Here is a 25,531-nt window from a genome sequence, read left to right on the forward strand (position 1 = left end):
TGACCTATCTGGCGCCTCCCAGTTGAGCTCGGTGTACTGCCATGACGTCACATCCTGAAGTTGGGTTTTACGCTCCTTGAGGCTTCATAAACATAGGACAGTCTGTGGGGAACCAACAGTTTCAGTTCCACGTCTCTACCCGCTGTACAAACCACCACGGTATGTTAACTTACTTCCACGTGTCGACACGCGTTAGTTGAAGTCTTTCGAACAGTAGTTGATTCTGAGGGCGAGATAAAGTTGGTCGACATACATTGGCTTGACATTCCCTTCTCACACGCTCGTAGTCGCCCTCATAACTACATTTTCGACACATATGTAGTATGTAGAGGACAATTTCGGAAACTGTCAAAAAAAAAACATAACTCCCGGTTTGATCTGTTGTCACTCCAAATGTATTCGCGCTCACAGAAGAAATAACGGCGCTTGATTCTACATTTCGCTTCCCGTCTGTGTTAGGGACCGTCTACAAATGACACATCTGTAACAAATCCCCATATAGCAAATACATTTTATTGTTTATTCTGTTTGAGTGTAGTACAGTGGGGCAAAAACGTATTTAGTAAGCCACCAATTGTGCAAGTTCTCCCACTTAACACATTCACTGCCATTGACGGCTTGAGAAGTCAAATATCCACGTTAACTGGGAAGGCTGGCAGTGAATGAGATTTAAAAAGATGAGAGTGGCCTGTAATTTTCATCATAGGTACACAACAGACAGAATTGGGGGCGTGGGGGGAGAATCCAGGTAATCACATTGTAGGATTTTTTTTGAATGAATGAATTGGTAAATTCCTCAGTAAAATAAATATTTGGTCCCCTACAAACAAGCAAGATTGCTGTCACTCAGAGACCTACAACTTATTCTTTCAGAGGCTCCGCTGTCCTCCACTTGTTACCTGTATTAATGGCACCTGTTTGAACTCGTTATCAGTATGAAAGACACCTGTCCACAACCTCAAACAGTCACACTCCAAACTCCACTAGGACCAAGACCAAAGAGCATTCAAAGGACACCAGAAACAAAATTGTAGACCTGCACCAGGCTGGGAGGACTGAATCTGCAATAGGTAACCAGCTTGGTGTGAAGAAATCAACTGTGGGCGCAATTGTTAGAAAATGGAAGCCGTACAAGACCACTGGTTCATCTCCCTCGATCTGGGGCTCCACGCAAGATCTCACCCCGTGGGGTCAAAATGATCACAAGAACGGTGAGCAAAATTCCCAGAACCACACGGGGGGACCTAGTGAATGACCTGCAGAGAGCTGGGACCAAAGTAACGAAGGGTACCATCAGTAACACACTATGCCGCCAGAGACTCAAATCCTGCAGTGCCAGATGTGTCCCCCTGCTTAAGCCAGTACATGTCCAGGCCCGTCTGAAGTTTGCTTGAGAGCATTTGGATGGTCCAGAAGAGGATTGGGAGAATGTCATATGGTGAGATGAAACCAAAAATAGAACTTTCTGGTAAAAACTCAACTTGTCGTGTTTGGAGGAGAAAGAATGCCGAGTTGCATCCAAAGAACACCATACCTACTGTGAAGAATGGTCGTGGAAACATCATGCTTTGGGGCTGTTTTTCTGCAAAGAGACCAGGGCGACTGATCCGTGTAGAGGAAAGAATGAATGGGGTTAAGTCTCGTGAGATTTTGAGTGAAAACCTCATTGAAGATGAAATGTGGTTGAGTCTTTCAGCATAACAATGATCCCAAACACGCTGCCCGGGCAACAAAGGAGTGGCTTCGTAAGAATCATTTCAAGGTCCTGGAGTGGCCGAGCCGGTCTCCAAATCTTAAAACCTTACAGAAAATCTTTGGAGGGAGTTGAAAGTCTGTGTTGCCCAGCGACAGCCCCAAAACATCACTGCTCTAGAGGAGATCTGCGTGGAGGAACGGACCAAAATACCGGCAACAGTGTGTGAAAACTTTGTGAAGACTTACAGAAAACATTTGACCTCTGTCATTGCCAAGAAAAGGGTATATAGCAAAGTATTGAGATGAACTTTTGGTATTGACCAAATACTTATTTCCCACCATAATTTGATGATAAATTCTTTAAAAATCAATGTGATTTTGTGGATTTTTCGTTTTTTTTCCTTCTCATTTTGTCTCTCATAGGTGTGGTATACCGATGATGAAAATGACAGGAGAACTTGCACAATTGGTGGCTGACTCAATACTGTTTTGCCCCACTGTAGTTGGCAATGGGAGTCCACGACTTACTACAGGTCAAATTTTGCAGCTATCTTGCATTTTGGTTAAACTGTGGGGAGTTATCGAAAATATTCACCAAAAATCAAGAAAAACACCTTTTCTCATTCCGATTGCTGTTGTTGTTGGCAATGGGAGTCCACTACTTTCCACAGGTCAAACAAACTGCTGATATCTTGCATTATGGAGAAACTGTATGCAATGAATACAGTTTGAACATTTTTGTGGTATTTGAGTCTTTTGAAAATGCTAACGGGCTTACGTAAAATGCCTTCAAAACGTAACTACTCAAACAAATGTAACATGTTTGTCATTATGTGATTCTGCATGTTCTTATTGTTCTCTCTCTTCATTTTAGGCGTATTTCTAACTTTGAACACTTCATCACTTAACAATGAATTTTTTTCTGGAAACCATACAAGTCATCCTTTTGTCCATCTGGTACAATGTGGAATCCTTCATTCACTGCTTTATAGCCAAGAAGAGGAAGAACGTATCCGGTGAGGTAGTTCTAATCACAGGGGCGGGCAGTGGAATTGGTCGTCTTATGGCCCAGGAGTTTGCAACTCTTCAAACTACGGTGGTTTTGTGGGACATAAACCAGGAAGGCATGAAGGAAACTGCCAATTTGGCCAAGGAGAATGGAGCCATTCGAGTTCACTACTATCTTTGTGACTGCAGTGACAAAAATGAGGTTTACAGAGTGGCTGACCAGGTAAGGATCGCGACATAGCCGTTTTTTGGTAGTAGGTTTAAGGTTCCTCACCAAGTCCTGTCTAAAAATTCCCAACATTTCGAGGGATACCATTTTTCTCGATTCTTTCAGGTTTTTCCCAAATCGCCTTATAATGGTATGTATGCAATGCAAAATATTGCAACCTTCTGTATTAAGTTTCTTGACAAATGAATTGATCTATTAGTGAAGGAAAAATAGGCGCATGCAGATATTCAGTGCACAGTACAATGTTTGTATGTGTAAAAAAAATAAATAAATAAAAAAATAAATAAAAATTGGCTTATAATATCTTGTTGCATTAAGTAATATTCCATTATATTGTAGGTTAAGAACTCTTTTATGGATTTTCAACAACTGAGGTGAAATGCAGTCAGCAAGAAATATGATTTATTATTATTACTGTTTGAAATCGGACAAAAGGCCCCAAAGCACATTGACAAGTTTGTTTCTGTGGGCATGGTCCGACTGCAGCTGCTTCTGCAGTGAGTCAGCATCTTCACCATCTTGTAATATGTTGCACGGCTGAGTGGCTGGATTTATGTGATGAGGGTTATCCTCAAATAATGTTAAGTTAGTGCTATTCATAAAACGATATCACCATATCCATAGCCTCTGCAAGAATATGGTTTGGTTCCAAACGAGCCATCTTGACGCTATACTTTGTTTTTAAAATACACTGTGCATTTGGCATGCCACACAATTTTTCCAGGCTTTCACAGGCCACAAAAAAAAGACATGGCGATCAAATCTGGCCCACAGGACTCGAAGTGACGGCACAATACCTTTTAGGGTGGAGCAGGACACACTGCTGTCACGTGGTGCTTATCAGAGAAATGTCAGCCAATGCAAAGAAGAAAATTGATCATTAACAATTAGATTTTCTAATGAATTGGCAGGTTGCATTGCTATCCGTGCTAAAATGATGTCATGCTATTTACGTAATCGATACAGTTATCACTATTCTGTCGACCTACTTTGCAGAAAAAAATGCGAGCCAAATTTAGGTTTATTGTTCCACACAGTACTGTCAATTGCTGAGCTGAAATATACTGCTTGGTGGAATTTTGGTTATCGTGTTTGTGCCCCAAAATCCCTGCAGGCCACCACGTAAGTTAGCAACCCTTATTTGCATGGGGGAAACGAAGCACGCCTGTGTCTTTGAGAGCAAGTAGTGCGCTGCTGTGCTGTTACCATCAACCCATTGATCAAATTATGATTGGATATTGTTTGAAGTATTTAAGGGTATACAATTCAGCTTTTATAATCCAATTTCTATTTCGTTTCTCTGTATTTGTACTGGAACGGAGAGTTTGGTCACGCAAACATGAACTCACACACGGTCGATCTGAAAAGTATGTCAACCTTTCGCCTGCCCCACGCGACGGGTTTTGTGCACATGCGTGTCACTTTATGGACACCTTGCGTTCATATTAGAAGTCACGTTTGTTTTTGTATCGTGAACGGTTCCATAAAACGATCCAAACTGGGCATCATGCCTTAAAATGTGAACATAGCCTATAGGACAACATTAGCAAGAAAGATGAAGATGTAAATGTGTCTTATTACTGTTTGAAATTGGACAAAAGGCTCTAAACCACATCGATACATTTTTACTACAAATGTAGAAGATAACTTATTTCATAGTCAGAAACCTTTTGAATTCTTCATTGGTGTTGCGTTACACTGATGATTGATTGTCCTTACTGGGATAAGTTAGAGTAGATTTTCATCTGGAAAATGTGACATTTACACTTTTTTTTTTTTTTTTAACCCTCCCAACCTACAGGTAAAGCGGGAGGTGGGTGATGTCAGCATTTTAGTAAATAATGCTGGCATTGTAACTGGAAAAAAGTTCATGGATGCTCCTGATTCCCTAATCCAAAAGACAATGGAGGTCAACACCATGGCACACTTCTGGGTCAGTCTTGAATTTCACTTGACATTCAGAATGATGATGTATGATGTTGCGCTGTTTGCTTGGGCCACCGGTTGACTTGGGGCAATCTTGCTCTATCGAGAAGGAAATTGGATACTGAACTGGGATTGATATTTTGTGGTATGTGTTGTGCGTATCTCCCCTAACAGACCTATAAGGCCTTCCTACCTGCCATGATCGCAAATAATCATGGCCATCTGGTCAGCATTGCCAGCTCTGCAGGACTCATTGGAGTCAATGGATTGGCAGGTTTAGTAAATGTTTCCATTTGCTTTTAAACGGACAATAAAATATCTGTTATGAATTTCAACTAAACCAGATTTTCTTTTTCTAACTGGGTTCTGTGAACGCGCTTATGAAACTTGCGGGGTTCAGTACCTCCAACAAGGTGAAGAACCACTGGTTGTAGGTTGTTTATTTTACAAATGCAAGGAAAGTCCAACCCAGGATGCACTTTAATATTTCACCTTTGTGTCGGAACTCATCACAGTTTATCACTAAACTGCGCTAACTCTGTATTCAAGTCATAATTCTAGAAAATATTTGTATGGCAATGAAAAAGCACTTGTAGATCATGCGTCTAAAACAAATTAATAGGAAGTACAACAGTAACTGACCATGCCTTCTTGTGCGGCGCGTCCGCCCAGCTAACTACTAGTTCTTTGGGCAGTGTTTAACCTCAAAGCCCCGTATGTCGGTACCTTCGTGACCCTAGGGACCCCTGTGATTTTATCACTGCCTTTTACTTTTATGGACAAAATTGTTCACGAGTGAGGGAAGAACGGCACGGGAGATCGACAGGCGGATCGGTGCAGCGTCTGCACTGATGCGGACTTTGTATCGGTGCGTTGTGCTGAAGAAGGAGCTAAGCCGAAAGGCGAAGCTCTCAATTTACCGGTCGATCCACAGCTCGTGACCACAAGAACAAGATCCCGGATACAAGCGGCCGAAATAAGGTGTCCGGGCTCTCCCTTTGAAATAGGGTGAGAAGCTCTGTGATCCGGGAGGAGCTCAGAGTAGAGCAGCAGCTGCTCCACATTGAGAGGAGGGAGATGAGGTGGCTGGGGCATCTGATTAGAATGCCTCCCTGGTGAGGTGTTCCGGGCACATCCCACTGGGAGGAGACCCAGGACACGACCCAGGACACGCTGCCTCCCAGCAGGCCTCTGAACGCCTTCGGATCTCCCCGGAAGAGCTGGATGAAGTGGGTGGGGAGAGGGAAAACGCGACCTCGGATAAGCGGAAGAAAATGAATGAATGGATGATGGTAAGAGCCTTGGTGAAAGAGGTAAATAAGAACCCAAAGATCACTGTGGCTCAGCTCTAGAGATGCAGTCGGGAGATGGGAGAAAGTTCTAGAAAGTCAACCATCACTGCAGCCCTCCACCAGTCGGGGCTTTATGGCAGAGTGGCCCGACGGAAGCCTCTCCTCAGTGCAAGACACATGAAAGCCTGCATGGAGTTTGCTTAAAAAAATAAAAAACACCTGAAAGACTCCAAGATGGTGAGAAATAAGATTCTCTGGTCTGATGAGACCAAGAGAACTTTTTTGCCTTAATTCTAAGTGGCATGTGTGCAGAAAACCAGGCACTGCTCATCACCTGTCCAATACAGTCCCAACAGTGAAGCATGGTGGTGGCAGCATCATGCTGTGGGGGTGTTTTTCAGCTGCAGGGACAGGGAGACTTGGTTGCAATCGAAGGAAAGATGAATGCAGCCAAGTACAGGGATATCCTGGACCAAAACCTTCTCCGGAGTGCTCAGGACCTCAGACTGGGACACAAGGCTCACCTTCCAACAAGACAATGACCCTAAGCACACAGCTAAAATAATGGAGTGGCTTCAGAACAACTCCGTGACTATTCTTGAGTGGCCCAGCCAGACCCCTGACTTAAACCCAATTGAACATCTCTGGAGAGACCTGAAAATGGTTGTCCAACAACGTTCACCATCCAACCTGACAGAACTGGAGAGGATCTGTAAGGAGGAATGGCAGAGGATCCCCAAATCCAGGTGTGACAAACTTGTTGCATCCTTCCCAAAAAGACTCATGGCTGTATTGGCTCAAAAGGGTCCTTCTACTAAATACTGAGCAAAGGGTCTGAATACTTATGGCTGTGTAATATTTCAGATATTCTTTTTTTAATAAATCTGCAAAAATTTCAACAACTGTTTTTTCTGTCACTATGGGGTGCTGTGTGTACATTAATGTGGAATAAAAAAATAACTTGAATGATTTTAGCAAATAGCTGCAATATAACAGAGTGGAACATTTTAAGGGGGTCTGAATACTTTCCGTACCCACTGCTTCTCAAGTTTGGGATCATAAGTCAAAGCAAAAACTCGGACGATCGCTGGCTCGATTCCTGAGCCACCGCTGTATATTTTCCCGTTTTGCTGATAGACAAGCCGAACGTCACTTACAATATTTTCTATGCCAAAACGATCATTTAGATTTTTAAGCATCTCTGTGTCATGTTGGCCGAAGGTATCAAAGGTGAAAGGTCAAATACAAAGTACGAAGAAACATCTGACACTCTGGAAGCGGAGGGAGGATGTTTTGTTTGTAACACACTTTGTTCTGAATCCACTTGATGAATAGATGGATACATATTTTTAAATTACTCGGCATACAAAGTTTTATTTCATACGCCGAGGAAGAGAAACAATAAGCAGTTAAACATGGCCTGAATGTGATTTACAACCCCAATTCCACTGAAGTTGGGACGTTGTGTTCTACATAAATAAAAACGGAATACAATGATTTGGCAATCATGTTCAACCTACATTTAATTGAATACACTACAAAGACAAGATATTGAATGTTCAAACTGATCAACTTTTGATTTTAGCACTTAATCATGAACTTCGAATTTTATGGCTGTAACACGTTCCAAAAAAGCTGGGACAGGCTCATGTTTACCGCTGTGTTACATCACTTTTTCTTTTAACAACATTCAATAAACGTTTGGGAACTGAGGACACTAATTGTTGAAGCTTTGTACGTGGAATTCTTTCCCATACTTGCTCGATGTGCATCTTCAGCTGTTCAACAGTCCGGGGTCTCTGTTGTCGTATTTTTTACGCTTCATAATACACCACACAATTTCAATGGGAGACCGGTCTGGACTGCAGGCAGGCCAGTCTAGTACCCGCACTCTTTTACTACGAAGCCACGCTGTTGTAACATGTGCAGAATGTGGTTTGGCATTGTCTTGCTGAAATAAGCAGGGGCGTCCATGAAAACTACGTTGCTTGGATGGCAGCATGTTTCTCCAAAACCTGTATGTACCTTTCAGCATTAATTGTGCCTTCACAGATGTGAAGACGTGTAAGTTATCTGTGCCATTGGCACTAACACAGCCCCATACCATCCCAGATGCTGGATTTTGAAGTTTGCGTCCATAACAGTCCGGATGGTTCTTTTCCTCTTTGGCCCGGAGGACACGACGTCCACAATTTCCAAAACCAATTTGAAATGTGGACAACAGAACACTTCCAATTTGCATCAGTCCATCTTGGATGAGCTCGGCCCAGAGAAGCCGGCGGCGTTTCTGGGTGTGGTTGATAAATGGCTTTTGCTTTGCATAGTAGAGTTTCAAGTTCCACTTCCTGCTGTAGGGCCGAACTGTATTGACTGACGTTGGTTTTCTGAAGTGTTCCTGAGCCCATGTGGTGATATCCTTTACACATTGATGTCGGTTTTTAACGCGGTGCCGAATGCGGGATGGAAAGTCACGGGCATTCAATGTTGGTTTTGGGCCTTGCCGCTTACATGCAGTGTTTTCTCCAGATTCTCTGAACCTTTTGCTGATGATATGGACCGTAGTTGATGAAATCCCTAAATTCCTTGCAATTGTACGTTGAGGAACTTTGTCCTTAAACTGTTGGACTATTTTCTCACGCACTTGTTGACAAAGAGGTGAACGTCGCCCCATCTTTGCTTGTGAACGACTGAGCAATTGAGGGAAGCTCCTTTTCTAGCCAATCACGGCACCCACCTGTTCCCAATGAGCCTGTTCACCTGTGGGATGTTCCAAACACGTGTTTGATGAGCATTCCTCAACTTTCTCACTCTTTTTTTTGCCACCTGTCCCAGCTTTTTTGGAACATGTTGCAGCTATAAAATTCCAAGTTAATGATTATTTGCTAAACACAATAACGTTTATCAGTTTGGACATTCAATATCTTGTCTTTGTAGTGTATTTAATGAAATCTAGGTTGAACATGATTTGCAAATCATTGTCTTCTATTTTTGTTTAACACAACGTCCCAACTTCATTGGAATTGGGCTTGTACACACCTACACATGTATTGTATATATGCATACTGAAGGTGACGTACTGTAACCTATTCCTGAATCCTTCCTTTTGATAGTTGTGCCTCTGCTCACATAGAGTCCATGTCCCTGCCTACAGTCTTTCTCTTGTACTTTGCTCCAAAGTTTATTTCACAATGCTTCGTCAAACAGATATGACTTTACCAATCATTACCCTTTGATCGATATGGAAGAGGATTGTTCAAATCTATAAAGTGACTCATGGAATAATAAACTCAAAATTGGTAAACAGATGGATACAACAGTGTTCAGCTGTGATACAAATTAGTTTTGGCCCAGCACAGTATAAACATAAAACAATAATATTTTATTTTTACAACTCTTAATGTGTAACTTGCCTGGATGCATTAACTGTAGTCGGAGGAGGTCGTCATCATGAGGTTTTTTCTTTCGCGAGCAAAATGCTTATCAGTTATCAGGCTGTGAGAGGAACCTGCTGCATAAGTGTGCCTGAACACAGATGTCTGTGTTTAAAGGTTATTGGTAACTGTGGTCGCTCATCAAACAGCCGGTGGAATCAAGCAATGGTGATTCAGTTTGTCTCTTTTATATCAACATTGGTGTCATAAACTTGCACCATCTGTCCAATGTCTGCCGTTGAAATTGAGTTTTTTTTTGTTTGTTTTTTTTCAGCCAGTAAGCATTTTAATCAAATTATTGGTTTTACTTCATTTGGGGGCTCGAGGCTTTGTATGTGAATAAATCTGGCCCTGGTTGTTTGACTGCATACCCATCATCAAAAATATTTAATTTATAAGTTTACTGTATGTAGTGCCTTTCAAGGGACACAAGGGTTTGTAACAGTATTTCATGGGGTAGTATTTATTTATAATACATATGTCAAAAAGAATCATTTGAACTTTTATTGCTAATTAATCCCCCTTTTGGCAGAATAATGCAAAATAAATACGGGCCAAATTTTGACAATTTACATTGCGTAAAAACTTTTTGGTAAAGAGTTGGTAATGACCATATTAATGTGTAATGTAATGTAATGAAAAACTCTAGTCATTAAACTTGACATAGCAGGCAATTTTTCTGGATCAACGGTAGCACCTACAGCCTAAAATAAGTATGCAAGAAACATCCATCCATTTTCTACCCCGCATCCATTTTCTACCCCGCATGGTTTTCTAATGTTTCATTTAATGTATTCAAATGTCGAATAAGTTTATGTTTAAGTTGAGCAGTGGTTATTGTTGCAATTTAATGATGTATTTTTCTTATTGGTTTTATTGAAGTTATTTTTTCGGATTTCCAAATCTAATTTTCATTTATTTTATTCAATTGTAGTACATTCTTATTCTGAGTTCCTTTATGTAACCCATTGGTATAATAAATGGGTCAATGTTTCTCCTACCTACTGTTGCTGATTATTGACTAATATCACTTCATCAAGCCTTTTCTAACATTCCCTACTACAAAATGAGTAAATTTATGGATGATTTTTGCTGATATCGGATTGGACTGATATCAGCATCGGCCGAAATTCAAGGCTGCAATAATGTTGTTGTTGTTGTTGGATCGAAAGTGGAAAAAGTTGGATCAGAACATCCCTTTTAGCTATATTTAGAAAGTAACTGTAATCTGATTACTTAATCATAAACAGTAACGCGTTCGATTAGTTATGACATTATGAGGCCGCCATTTTGGAGTAACGTGGTTGCCTCGATAGATTGCGATTTGTAATGAGTTAATTACGTGTGCATCTTAATCCAGTTGCCACGTTTAGTAGCGTACTGCAAACACAGTGGATGAATATCCGAGGTATGGAATAGCAGAGCTCTTTGTGTTAACAGAATATGGTTTGATATCATCTATGGTTCCTGCACATTTGATTGTATAATATTGACAATGTAGCATGATTTACAATTGTAAAACACTAAATAACATTGTATTAGTGAGGATTTCTCACATTATCTGACCTGTGTTCCTTGTTGAATCACCAATCCCTTGCAGACTACTGTGCCAGCAAGTTTGCAGCAGTAGGTTTTGCAGAATCAGTGGGTCTGGAACTCCTGGCGACTGGAAAAGATGGTATCAAGACCACCATTGTTTGCCCGTACTTCATTAATACTGGACTGTTCGATGGATGTCAAACTAAGTAGGTATCTCTACAGGATCTGAATGATGGTAACGTCAAAATGTTCCTTCTTTTAACCTCAGCTCCACTGTTCACCTCTTGTCTCGGGAAATGTGGTGGCCACAATATGGGGAAACTCCTCATGATGCGATTCATTGCAAACCACATCAATCACAATTATGAGTGTATAATGTTGTTGAGTGTATACAATTATTCTTATCTTTTTAAATCATTGAAGACTTATGAACTCATTGTGCATGAGTTCCTAGTGTAAAGGTTGATTGTGACATTTATATTTACCAGTGTACTTGCTCCAAAATAATAAAACTTAATTTGTAAGGCTGTGACGATTTTATTTAGCCTTATATTACAAAACAAAACAAATTCCATATAATGTGATGATAGTATTTTAACTAAAGCTTATTTTCCTTTGGGCTTGTCCCGTTAGGGGTCTCCACAGCGTGTCATGCTTTTCCATGGAATCCTATCCCCTGCATCCTCCTCTGTAACACCAACTGCCCTCACGACATCCATCACCCTCTCTTGCCTGGCAGCTCCATCCTCATCATCCGTCGACCAAAAAACGCACGATCTCTCCTCTGGATGTGTCCAAACCAAGTCTGCTCTCTCTAACTTTGTCTCCAAAACATCAGACCTTGGTCGTCCCTCTGATGAGCTCGTTTCTAATCCTATCCGACCTGGTCACTCCTAGAGAGAACCTCAACATCTTCATTTCCGCCACCTCCCGCTCTGCTTCCTGTTGTCTCTTCAGTGCCGCTGTCTCCAATCTGTACCTCATGGCTGGCCTCGCCACTGTCTGATAAACTTTGCCCTTCATCCTAGCAGAGACTCTTCTGTCACATACAGTAACACACCTGCCACCTTCCTCCAGCTGTTCCAACCTGCTTGGACCCGTTTCTTCACTTCCGTACCACACTCCCCATTGCTCTGGACGGTTGACCCCAAGTATTTCAAGTCCTCCACCCTCGCTATCTCTTCTCCCTGTAGCCTCACTCTTCCCCCACCACCCCTCTCATTCTGTTTTACTTTGGCTAATCTTCATTCCTCTTCTTTCCAGTGCATGCCTCCATCTTTCGAACTGTTCCTCCACCTGCTCCCTGCTTTCACTGCAGATCACAGATCATGTCATCTGCAAACATCATGGTCCACGGGGATTCCACTCTAACCTCATCTGTCAGCCTATCCATCACCACTGCAAACAGGATGGGGCTCAGGGCTGATCCCTGATGCTGTCACACCTCCACCTTAAACTCATCTGGCACACCTCCCCACTGTTCTGCCACCCTCATACATGTCCTGTATTATTCTAACATACTTCTCTGCCACCCCAGACTTCGGAATGCCGCACCACAGTTCCTCTCTGGGTACTCTGTCATAGGCTTTCTCCAGATCCACAAAGACACAATGTGGCTCCTTCTGACCTTCTCTGTACTTTTCCATCAACATCCTCAAGGCAAATAATGCATCTGTGGTACTCTTTCTAGCCATGAAACCATAGTGTTGCTCGCAAATACTCACTTCTGTCCTGAGTCGAACCTCCACTGCTCTTTCCCATAACTTCATTGTGTGGCTTATCATCTTTATTCTTCTATAGTTCCCACAGCTCTGCACAACACCCTTGTACTTAGAAATTGGCACCAGCACACTTTTGCTCCATTCCTCAGGCATCTTCTCACCTGCTAGAATTCTGTTGAACAAGCTGGTCAAAAACTCCACAGCCACCTCTCCTAGAAGCTTCCATACCTCCACAGGAATGTCATCAGGACAACCCGTCTTTCCATTTTTCATCCTCTTTGCCTTTCTAGCGTCTCCCTTACTAATCATTGCTACTTCCTCGTCCTTCTACTCTTCTCTCTCATTTTCCTCATTCATCAACTCCTCCAAGTATTCTTTCCATCTATCCAGCACACTACTTGGAACCAGTCAACACATTTCCATCTCTATCCGTAATCACCCTAGCCTGGTGTACATCCTTCCCATCTTTATGCCTCTTTCTGGCCAACCAGTATTCCACTTTACCACGCATTGGTGACATCAGCGCGTTGTCACATCCGCCCCTGCGTGCTTCCGTCTTTGCACCAGACTCCGTGGTAAAACTGTAATTCACAGTTTTGCTTATCAGTGTGTTTTTTGAGGCGCAAAATGCAAATTTTAACTCACAAACTGTGTTGTGAGACCACTTAATTCCAGCCTTTATGTAGATCTCTATGGAGAACGATGGATTCCCCAGTGGGAGCGCTCTCCAGCACCCCCTCCAAAGACTCCAAAAAGGGTGGGTCCTCTGAATTGCTGTTTGGAGCATAGGCACAAACAACAGTCAGGACCCGTCCCCCCCACCCGAAGGTGGAGGGAGGCTACCCTCTCGTCCACTGGGGTGAACCCAAATGTGAAGGCCCCGAGCTGGGGGGCAATAAGTATACCCACACCTGCTTGCCGCCTCTTACCGTGTGCAACTCCAGAGTGGAAGAGAGTCGAACCCTTCTCAAGAGGGCTGGTACCAGAGCCCAAGCTGTGTGTGGAGGCGAGCCTGACTATATCGAGTCGGGACTTCTCAACCTCACGCAGTAGTTCAGGCTCATTCCCTGCCAGAGAGGTGACATTCCACGTCCCGAGAGCCAGTTTCTGTAGCCGGGGATGGGATCGCCGAAGTCCCTGCCTTCGGCCACCGCCCGGCTCACACTGCGCCCGACCCCTATGGCCCCTCCCACAGGTGGTGAGCCCCCGGGAAGGGGGACCCACATTACCCTTTCGGACTGTGTGAGGCAGATGTGCTAAGCAGTCGGCTCCTTTGCCATACCCTTTAACTCATCACTGAGTGGGAACTGCACCCACGCTGCCGTAGTCAGGCGAGTGCATCACTACGCCATTAGTGACGGGTCAGAAATCATGATATGTATCAAATCTTGATCTTTGTGTATCGTTACAGCCCTTGTAATTTGTGTTTCCCACAAAATTAAGTCATGGATTGATAACAGGAGATGTAATGTATTCATTATTTGATATAGTATCATATTTAGGAAGAATTGCCTGACTAAAAATCACAGGGCTTATAGAGACCTGGTTGATCATATAATGTGATATTTGAAACAGGCAAACTAAACAATTGTTTTCTACTTGGTGACCTAGGCTGACATATTGGAATGAATTAATTTAGCGCAATTCATAGGAGACAATGAAAGATGAAAGATGAAGTAACGACAACAAAGGATTGATGTTTGAACATGTTTTCTTATCTTCAACAGATGGCCAAGACTGCTTCCAATCCTTGATCAAAGTTATGTTGCCGAGAAGATCATCGAGGCTGTCCTCACGGACCAAGTGTTTCTTCTGATGCCAAAGAGCATATACATCATTGCTGCCCTTAAGAAGTTAGTTTCTACTCTTTTTGCTTAGGGCTGACAATCTTGAATAATGAACGCGTTCAATATTTACGAGCAAAACTCTTCGACGACTGGCTGAGCAGCAGAGCCTGTATTTTAAATGTAAAAATCGCCCACCATAAGTAGACTGTTTATCGTGGCAGTCATAATTGTGATCACTATTCCAATTCGATTGTGTAGCCCTTATGTCAGTCAAACGATGGCTAACTACTGAATGATTTTAAGAGCAGGCTAATGTATATCCGGATATTTACTGATCTGAAAGACTCTTCAAATGACGAACAAAGTTTGATGTTGTAGTCTGGCTGTCCGGTATCTTTGAACACATTTTTCATTCCACATGTTGTTTAACATCAAATTTGTCGTTTTTCTAGCTGAAAGTAATAACTGACGGCACACCCTCTGCCCTAGCTGACATTACAATGCCATCTGATATGAGGTTAGGTGTACTGTAAGTGCTGTAATAAAGGTCAAAGGCGCTGCAACAAATGATTAGTTTGAGAGGGCACATATTTATTGTACGAGTTTTGGTGTTCCTCCCAGAAGATTGTTTTTTTCATTGGAGTTGTACAGGTTGTAGGTCACATTAATGGTGGAAAATGTTTTGAAATGACTTTATTTCCACAAAAACCTGACATTGGAACACGGGTGTGTAGACTTTTGTTTTAAGGGTAGAAATCCATCCATCCATCCTTCCTATGAAAACACAGGACCATTGTTCTCTCTTGACTGATGAGACCACATCACGTTTGGCGCATCATGTGGTCCATTTACACGTGCACACTCACACACACACACACACACAAATAAAAATGAGAAGGGTCCTGTCCTTGGAGACCTTGGATGGTTTCGGCCATAATAATAGATGACTCATTGAACCTATTAGGGATCACCACAATGCATGGTAAGACTATAATTGGTGGAGTAATGGAAGCCCTACACATGAAAATTGTTCTGTTCATGACACAGAAAGGGTTTACATAGGAGCCCATTCAGTGCAGTGGTCATTTTCGCCGTTACTCTTCTCTAGCTGTTCTTCCTCATTAACAACAACAACAACAAAAAATGTACTCCAGATTAGTTTTTTGTTTTTTTGGGGGGGCCAGATGGGACGTTAGTTGTTTCAAATGAGGACGTGTGACTTTGGATTTTTACATTATTTTCTACCACAAGACTCAACTGAGCTTCGTTGAATTTATTATTATTATTTATTTAAAAAGACTGTCTAGCTTGTCAAACAAGACCAGACTCGGGCTGGCACCTAAAACTTCCATGCCACCGTTTAAACTTCTTGATTGTTTTGGTTATTGTAAAAACTGGCATTGTCAATTGTTAATTTTATTTGTAATACTTGTAATATTTTTGCAGAGCCGCAACTTTTCTCTGTGCACAGTTGCTGGTTTACTTGTCAGAAAGTTAAAGTGCAACCAAACTCCTATCCATGTTTTGTTTCGAAATATGTTTGAAGAGAAGTGCTGAGAACAGTATAGTACTGAATTGTTGAGGTATAGCTTGACTCTTTTCATCACTTTTGGCTGTTCTTTTTTGGGTGGGGCTAAAAACTAGCCCTGTGACATCACGGGGCTGGGGCGTATACTTTCTAGCATGAGGCCCCCCCACTATATAAACAGCAAGTGGGCTTATCCCATGCAGTGGCCATTCGGCAGAATTGCTACTTCCTCGTTTCTTAACTTGACCCATCCATTTTCTGTACCGCTAATCCTCGTGCTGGAGCCTACCTCTGCTATCTTTGGGCGAGAGGTGGGGTACACCCTGAACTGGTCACCAGGCAATCCCCCGCCCCCGCTGCTTGGGTAGCTAATCCGAGCAGTGACGCGGGGGCTGGAGGATGATCTGCACGTCCAGACTTCTTGGCACGTCAGAGAAAACCTCAAAGGCCTTTCAACATTAAAACATCACAAACAACAGATATCCGAAAATTCACTCCAGTTTCACTGAGAGGCTAATATTTTTTTTTCAAATTCACAAGTGCTCACAACTCTGTGTCGCCATAGTAACAGAATGCCCCCCACATCCACAGACTACTCCTGAACTTGCCCCTTTCAAGATGGCGGACACACTGCCTTGATTTATTGCAAAATATCGTGACTTTTGTGTGTTTGAGTTTTGCGAAACTTTATCTCCTCACGCGGGCAGCACCACTAAGTAGCATATGTTGGTTTTGGATAAAAACGTAATTAATTTTGGACAAGGAATACGCTGGAAGTCAACACCTGTGTTACTTCCAGTTTAGTTCGATTTACATTTAATGTTAGAATCAAACTCTTTGTCTCGTGAAGGGCACCACGTCTCTCTTTATATGTGTAAAAGACCAAAGACCTGCTCGGCGCCACTCACAGTGGGCAACCCCTCTCAAGAGGACTGGTGCCAGTGCCCGAGCCGTGCATGGAGGCGAGCCCGACCTCATACACCAGCTCGGGCTCCTTCCCTGCCAGAGAGGTGACGTTCCACGTCCCTAGAGCCAGCTTCTGTAGCCGGGGATCGGATCGCCAAGGTCCAGATGGACAAAATATCTGATTACAAATGACATTACCCAATAATTTAAAATGCATAACATCATAATAAATATTCTCCTACATCCGTGCCTCCAATAACTAAATGCCTACCGTTTTCATGTCATTTGTTTTTACATTGAATTTAATCTGATAAGAACACTTTCTGGAGTTCTCTTCTCTCCTTGTTGTTGTTTTCCTTATTTGGTCCATTTGTCTGAGGGCAGAGTCATTATTCGACGGTATATTAGAAAGCTTTCGTCTCTGGAACACCGCTCACACGAATGGAAGTCGTGCTTCGCCTGTCACGTCTGTTAGTTTTACATAAAAGCCATTGTATTCAGCCTTCTAATAACGTGGTGTTGTATTAACCGTTATACTTTGAAGGAAGTCATTGTTACTCAGAAGATGTCAGTCATCCAAAAGCTCGAAGTATAGACTCCTTTTAGAAGGGATGCATTGTTTTGCCATGAGCATTACCTTACAGAAAAACCTCCTTTGATGCGGCGCCATTAAAATTGTCTTGAGTGCTTCGACTAAATTACGTTGGTGTTATTGGATAAACTTGATACACCTACACCATCCAGATGAAAACAATGGCGTCTGATAAAAGGAAAGCCATCTTTAATTGTTGCTATTTGATCCGGGATTAATCTCGGTGTATTGGCAAGTTGATTATGTATTGCTATAAATTGTGCAAGTATAGAAAGTAAAACTTGGAGGGCTGAGTAAGAATGTATGTAATTGCGTCCAAGTCGGTTAAAAATCCGCTGTATCGACAACCATAGTCACATTTCAGAGTGCCCGTTGTCTTCATATTTTAAAAGGATGACCAAAGTCCAATGTAGAATTTATTCCATTTGAGTAGAATCCCAAAGAATAGAATTTAAGCTTGCTTGCAAAACCATCAAGCAGCTGGCCAAATAACTCGCAACATCAACCAACGTTGTGACCAGGTATCTTTCCAAAGCATCCATCCCACTGTCACATCTCTTTAATATTCTTTGTGCTGCCATACACGGTAAGAAATGACTACACAGGTGTTTTAGAGTGAGTGGATAGGGTTTGTTCAAAAGGATGTTGGCCATTGGGTCATATGAGGGCCCATTGACTCAATTATTGATCTGAAGTATGGTTCTTTGTTGCAAATTCATCCATCCATCCATTTTCTGAGCCGCTTCTCCTCACGCGGGTCGCGGGCGTGCTGGAGCCTATTCCAGCCAACATCGGTTGCCAGCCCATCGCAGGGCACATACAAACAAACAACCATTCGCACTCACATTCACACCTACGAGCAAATATAGAGTTAACATGCAAACTCCACACAGGCGGGGCCGGGGATTGAACCCCGGTCCTCAGAACTGTGAGGCAGACGCTCTAACCAGTGGCCCACCGTGCCGCTGTTGCAAATTCATTTATTTATTGTTGCAAATCAAATGTGAGCAGTTGTAACAACATGCCAGAAGCATAAACACTTTAAAATACATCGTACTGACCAGAGATGCATATTATTTATAGGAAAACAGTCCAGTGTCCTCACAATGTTCAGTTTTCCCTCAAAAAGGCTGCTATCAAAATGAATGAGGGGAGCGAGGGGCGGTCCGCTAGTGCTGGTATAATCCACCCCCAAAATGACAACTTGTTCATCAGTTTATTTTTGAAAGGGGACAATGCAATTTCATAAAACACATGAAGTACACATGGTTAAAAAAGCCCGAATTAGCCAGAAGGCTCGTTTTCATCTGTAGTCCCCTGGCCATGATGTCAAAAAGCAGTCGAATACATCTACAAGACAATACCATACAGGATACATCATCAAACTATACTATTAAGAGAGAATAAACCCATAACAAAAAAACAACATAACGTATACTTGTCTTTTAGGTGTTAACTAGCCACATTTTGCCTTTTTTTGTGAAGGCCTTGTCTTGTATGTTGGAAGCAGTTGAACCTCGTTCCACTCACCAGCGCTCCTCACTGACCGGGCCGACTTAGTGAAAGTGGAATGAGACGGTGGCCTCTGACAGAGCCTCGAGTGACCCGCTCGGAGCCGTTTCTTTGGCTGATGAACTCCGCCAGAGGAGCTGGGGCCAAATCATGCAGTACTTTACACAACAAATTTACATCTGCAAATATGTGAAGACTGTCCCAATTTAAATGTTTTAAATTGCACAGTGATGATAGTGCCTTGGTTTTTTTTATCCATCACTTTAATGACTTGTTTGTACAAAACTTCCAATGGTTTTGTTGCATTCTGACCAGCCTGGGACCAACTAAAACACTTAATGGCTGATTGACAGTGCCTCCTTGGTCAACTCGAAATATCTTTTGTTCAGTCTTCCCACAATGAATAGTTTTGTGGAAGTCACTTTTACAGTATTGGTGTATGCGGCATATTGTATCTGCATCCAAACGCCATGTGCAATATGCTGTTGCTTGGCTGACTCCAGCCTCTGACACGCCTAAGAGGAAAAGTGCTTCAGTCGACCAGAGAATACACGCAAGGCCACATTTGACAGGAAAGTTGAGTGTGTATCTGGCATGAAGGCACAAGTGACAGATTGAAGTCATCTCCTTAATACTAGACTCTGTAAATACACTTCTTTTTTGTGTAATTTTACTGGAAACTTCTAATTCTCTGCCAGCGCAGTAAGTGAATGTTAACCTCAGTTGTCATCACTTTCATGGCTGGTGCGTGAACTCCAGGCTCGTTTTTAATTTCCTTAATCTCCTGGTGCAATAAGTCGAGAAGTGATTGCTTCTTGTCACTGGAAGAGAGGACTTGAATAGTGAGCTGGGTAGTAGATCTTCAGTGCTGGTGGATGTATTGGCCTTCCGTCTTTTCCGCGGGTCGCTGTGGTCGTCGCGGTCGGATCCACGACCTCGCATGACGTAGCGTTCGAAGGTTCCATCAATGAAATCTTCGAGTGCCGGTGTTCATGTGGGGATTCCTGCCAGCGATGGGTTGTTGCCCACCCCTTGCCTTCTTAATAGGACATGGAACATAACATAATGTTTGATGGTGACGCCTCACTGAGGGGTAAAAACTCATTTTGTTTTAAGTTTCACAAAAAACAATCATATTAAGATTATGGTCTCAGATAAGATCATTGACTAGCAAAGCTTTTGAGGAGAGTCATCTAATATTCATAAAACCGATTTTCATTAAAGCGGGCTGATCGGTGCTATTTACCCCCAGAGTATTCCTGGGAGTAATACTGTATTAATACGATTGCATCGTCTAAACCTGCAATATATTTCAAATTGCTGTGAGCGCGGCGTGAGATTAAAACTGCGGGAGTCTGGTAGCATTTATTTCCCGACGCTGTCATCCTTAGAACAAACCAGGGAAGAGTGATGGCGGCTACCCCATTAGAGCGAAGGCCATCCGCCCTCGTCCTCTAGAACGAAGACCACTTATCTACAAACTGCAGCCCCTCTTCACTACAGAAGCTAGCCATCCACTAGTTAAGCGAGAATAATCTGCGAAACCTCTCATCATTGTCTCTTGCAGGCAAGGGGCCAGAGACAATTACTCGATGCTGACACATCAGGTTCCTGGTGCGATTACGAGTCCTGGTTATGTTTCTCATTGTAATCTCTGATTACCTCATCCTTGTATCACTGGAGCCGACGTGTATCACTATATCCGAGTAGCTAGTGTTAGCCCCGAGCTGGTGTCTAGGCCTAATACCAATCAGTTCCCTAAGGCTAGGTTCAATGTCGGGTGCTCTGGCTCAAGGAATACACATTAGAGTGGCGGGGCTTCTGTGTGATGGAGTCATCTGTGACTCAAATGCGGGAGCCAGACTGAGTAGGAATGGGACTAGCTCAAGGAATGAAACTGTTATGTGCCTGAAGAGGCTCACCGTGGTTAGCTTCGTGCTAATGCTAACAGGGCTAGTAGGTCTGCTACAACCTAGACTATCAGGTGTGCCCGCCATATCTACAGTTACTAAACTATTCTGCTGTAGTTGGGGAACACGTCCCTCTAGCAGGGAAAGCCTATCAAGGAGAAGGGAGGCAGGTGGTGCACGAGTCCAGAGTAACGTTTATTTGGTTGGAGTTTTGCAAGAACAAGTGGGGGCCGCTGGAGCAGTGTCGGGTGGCGGCCGTTGGACGAGCGTCGCCGTGGCAGGGTCGGGTGGCGGCGTCTGGATGAGCATTGCCGTAGCAAGGTTGGGTGGCGGCCGCTGGACGTGTGGCGCCGGAGCATGGACGGGTGGCGGTCGCTGGACGAACGCCGCCAGAACCTCCTGCCTCTGCCGGGGTGCAGGAACGGGAGCCTGCTCCCGCGGAGCAGGGACGGGAGCCTGCTTCAGCTGCCGAAGAGCAGAAATGAGAGCCTGCTGCAGCTGTCGAAGAGCAAGAACAGGTGCCGGGTCTGCAGTTGTTTCCTCAGCCTGCCGCCATAGAGGTCTGGGAACACAGGACACGAAAGGTGCAGCGTGCACAGGAACTCGGGAAGGTGAACTAGGAAACTAGGAACTGGTTAGAGCATCTGCCTCACAGTATCGCAACAATATGTATTTGTCATTGTTGCAAAAGAAAGCCCTACCTTTGCTTATTTTAAGGAGGAGGAGGTGACGCAGCAAGAACAGCAAAAAAAGGGAATGCGTGTATCCCATGCGAATTTCACGGCAGGATCGCAGAGTTGAAGCTTGTTCGTGAGCTATCGTTCCAGGAAGAGCACTTCGAGGTGTAGTTCAGACTGAGCAGGAAGCTTTGAAATGGAGTTTGAAAGCCTCCTGCAGAGACGTCTCGCTATGTCAATTTTCTATCGGCCCGAAGTTCAGGATAGTGAGACACCGCAATTAGTATGGCTGCCTCCACTCCCGCCTTGCCGTTGAAATTACAAGTCCGCCAAAATAGCAGTCAGAAATCACCCCGCCAGCCCTGCCAGCCCCTCCACTATTGGAGGAGCTTTCTGACGTCACTGTGACGCCGCTCTGGTGTAGAACATTTTTCTATCAGAGGGCGCGCCGCTGCGTGTCAGCCGCCCTGTGCCTTGCGGCACCCCGACGCCGCAACGAGTGCTTCCGCCTCCTCGGCTCTTATACGTATTTATTATACATGTACAGTATGTATATGCAACACCGTCAAAAAGAGGTAGTTGATAAACACGCGACAACCCCGAGCTGCTCCCCAATACGCCTCGGGGAGCTGCCCGAGTTGCGGCAGCTGGAGCCAATGTGGCGCCGTGGGCGAGATTTTAGATGGCGCCTCGCCCCATGGACGATTTGCATACGCTTACAAAAAAGTAGTTTTTAACATTGCCTTGAATTTATATTTTATATTGTAAATAAAATCACCTGTCCTGTTCCGACTGATCGCTCCTTCTCTGACCTGAGCTCCGCCCCCACGTCATGTGACGTGACTTCCCAAGTGACAAACATAGTTACTTCAGTTTATTTTGTCATTGTATTTGTTATTTTCAAGACAGAAACGTAAAGGGGGCGCCAGTGGACGTTTACGATTTTATCTCAATATTATTCCCGAGGAGGAGGGCGCCGGCAGCGCGCCCCCTCCGGCAGATGGCGCCTATGTCGCCTATGGCCAGGCCGGCCCTGGCTGGAGCTGCCTTAAGGCTCGAAAGCGGAAGTGATGCAATAGCTGCCTCTTTCATTGGTGGCCGCCCAAACAATAACAAGCTAACAATTTATCTGCGCACAAAATCAACAAAGGCTACGTAGGGAGAATGATCAGCCTGCCATTTTTCTTTTTTCTTTTTGTACTGCACTCTTAAATTCCAGAGGCTTTATATACCTGTACACAAAGTAGTAAGTTATACAGCACATATTAACATACTGCGTATTGACCACAAACACACATGAACACATACGATGCTGCGGAACGAGAAACGGCATCGGCGGCTGCGACAGCGGGTCGAATCGGGCCGAAGCATCTGCGAAAGCTGCCTCGTTCGAGTGACGTCGAACCTGCTTCTTTTGAGACGGCTGCCTTGACTTCATGCCGCTGCCGCTAGCCCTTTCTCCAAAAATCGGAATACAAATATGTATACACTATCTTATGATGTCCTTGTTCAACAGATTTTCCTTTTTCTGCTCTCTCCCCACAGTATCCTCCCAATGAAGCAGGGCCTTCTGCTCGGTCACTACTTGGGAGCCTTCAACGTGATGGATTCCTTCAGGGGGAAAAACCCGAAAGAAGGACGAGGGACAGAGGAGGGAGAAGGATGGCAGAAATAAAAGGAGACTTGGAATCATGAAGTCCTACAGTTTGGATGGATTTTCGGTGGTTCCAGAGTGGTTCAAATTAAGTCCTATTTTCTTTTGTACAGTGCATATTGTAGACATCCAACCACTTGTCTTTTCCTTTGGGCTTGTCCCTTTAGGGGTCGCCACAGCGCGTCATCCTTTTCCATCTCCTGCATCCTCCTCTCCAACACCAATGGCCCTCACGACATCCATCAACCTTCTCTTGGGTCTTCCTCTGGCTCTCTTGCCTGGCCGCTCCACCCTCATCATCCTTCTACCAATAGACTCACTCTCTCTGTCCTCTGGACGTGTCCAAACCATCCAAGTCTGCTCTCTCTAACTTTGTCTCCAAAACATCGAACCTCGGCCGTCCCTCTGATGAGCTCATTTCTAATTTCATCCGACCTGGTCACTCCGAGCGCGAACCTCAACATCTTCATGTGCTCTGCTTCCTGTCGTCTCTTCAGTGCCGCTGTCTCTAATCCGTCCATCATGGCTGGCGTCACCGCTGTCTGATAAACTTTGCCCTCCATCCTAGCAGAGACTCTTCTGTCACATACAGTAACACACCCGACACCTTCCTCCACCCGTTCCAACCTGCTTGGACCCGTTTCTTCACTTCCTTACCACACTCACCTTTGCTCTGGACGGTTGACCCCAAGTATTTCAAGTCCTCCACCCTCGCTATCTCTTCTCCCTGTAGCCTCACTCTTCCCCCAGCGCCCCTCTCATTCATGCACATATATTCTGTCTTACTTCGGCTAATCTTCATTCCTCTGCTTTCCAGTGGATGCCTCCATCTTTCGAACTGTTCCTCCACCTGCTCCCTGCTTTCACTGCAGATCACAACGTCATCTGCAAACATCATGTGTTTCCCATAACTTCATTGTGTGGCTCATCAACTTTATTCCTCTATAGTTCCCAGAGCTCTGCACATCACCTTGTTCTTAAAAATTGCATGCTGGAGCCTATCCCAGCTATCTTTGGGCGAGACGCAGGGTACGCCCTGAACACATTGCTACTACCTACAGTATTTCCCATGCATCAGCAAAATGCAAATCAGAAATCAATCCATACATATTACTATGAATGACTTTATCCCCGCTGAAGTGAAAATTAAGATTTTAAAAACAACAGTCCCTTAAACTATATATGTGAATAGTCGGTGCTGTCCAACTCATTTCTTTTTGCATTTTGTACTGTATCAGAAGCACATCACCCAAGGGATAACCATCCGGAACGCTGACTTTACTAATTGTTCCTAATTTTATACCTCTGCTTGGAAATCTTTGGTATGCCTTGCGTATTTCGATACGCCAAGACAAGTCATATGGTTCATTGCGTTCCGTTGGGGCTCGATCGCAGCGAGCCAGTGACATGGAGGATATCCATTGTAAGGATTTATACTTTGTATCATTCGCAGCTTCGTGAACATTGCACATTTCTGAATTCTCCATTCATAAACGGATATATTAAGCATGGACGAAATCTTTTGATGGCTTGTTGAACATCAAGTATAATCATTCCATTATTTGTCATCTAATGAGTAATTACTGAGATGTATGTTGATAAAATTGAAGCAAAATATATAACTGACTGTCAAAGTAAACTTTAAACAGAAATGCTGACTTTAACCGCTTTCTCACATTTGTGAAAATTCATTTGAATAAATACTTCAATTTCAAATGGTTTTTTTTTTTGTGAATTTCTTGCTTCGTGTTAGAACTTCAATTGGTCACTGAAGCAGATATACCGATTAGGACTGTTTTAACATGCCTTGCTAGAGATGGTAATAGTCAGCAAATGTCAAAATGATGGATGGCCCGAAGTGACGTCGCCGGTTGTTGTTGCCGCATGTGGAGGATTTATCACCCTCTTCCTCTGGCCTTGTTTTGACAGGTTTATGGCTTTGACCTTTGACCTTTAGGGGGTTTCTTTTGAACACGTGACGTCATTCGGGGTCCCTCGACCAGTCCAAAAACAATAAAACCGGTACTTCGAAGGGTCGTGAGCATCCATCTGGCACTTCAAAGGGTTATTCAACAATAAAACCGGTACTTTACAGGGGTTATAAAACAATAAAAGTATCATGAG

The 25,531-nt window shown here is 43.7% G+C and overlaps 1 protein-coding gene across 1 annotated transcript; it reads left to right on the forward strand.

The window, feature by feature from the left end:
• On the forward strand, positions 1–25,123 carry LOC133488676 (epidermal retinol dehydrogenase 2-like). The gene is made up of 7 exons (XM_061796851.1): positions 1–159; positions 2,570–2,926; positions 4,734–4,865; positions 5,033–5,132; positions 11,182–11,326; positions 14,569–14,694; positions 23,299–25,123. The coding sequence occupies exons 2-7, from the start codon at positions 2,606–2,608 to the stop codon at positions 23,426–23,428; spliced, it is 954 nt and encodes a 317-aa protein (XP_061652835.1). The 5' UTR covers positions 1–159; positions 2,570–2,605; the 3' UTR covers positions 23,429–25,123.
• The last annotated feature ends 408 nt before the right edge of the window (positions 25,124–25,531 follow it).

Source organism: Phyllopteryx taeniolatus, chromosome 14 (genome assembly GCF_024500385.1).
Source record: "Phyllopteryx taeniolatus isolate TA_2022b chromosome 14, UOR_Ptae_1.2, whole genome shotgun sequence".
In the NCBI taxonomy this organism is placed as follows: domain Eukaryota; kingdom Metazoa; phylum Chordata; class Actinopteri; order Syngnathiformes; family Syngnathidae; genus Phyllopteryx; species Phyllopteryx taeniolatus.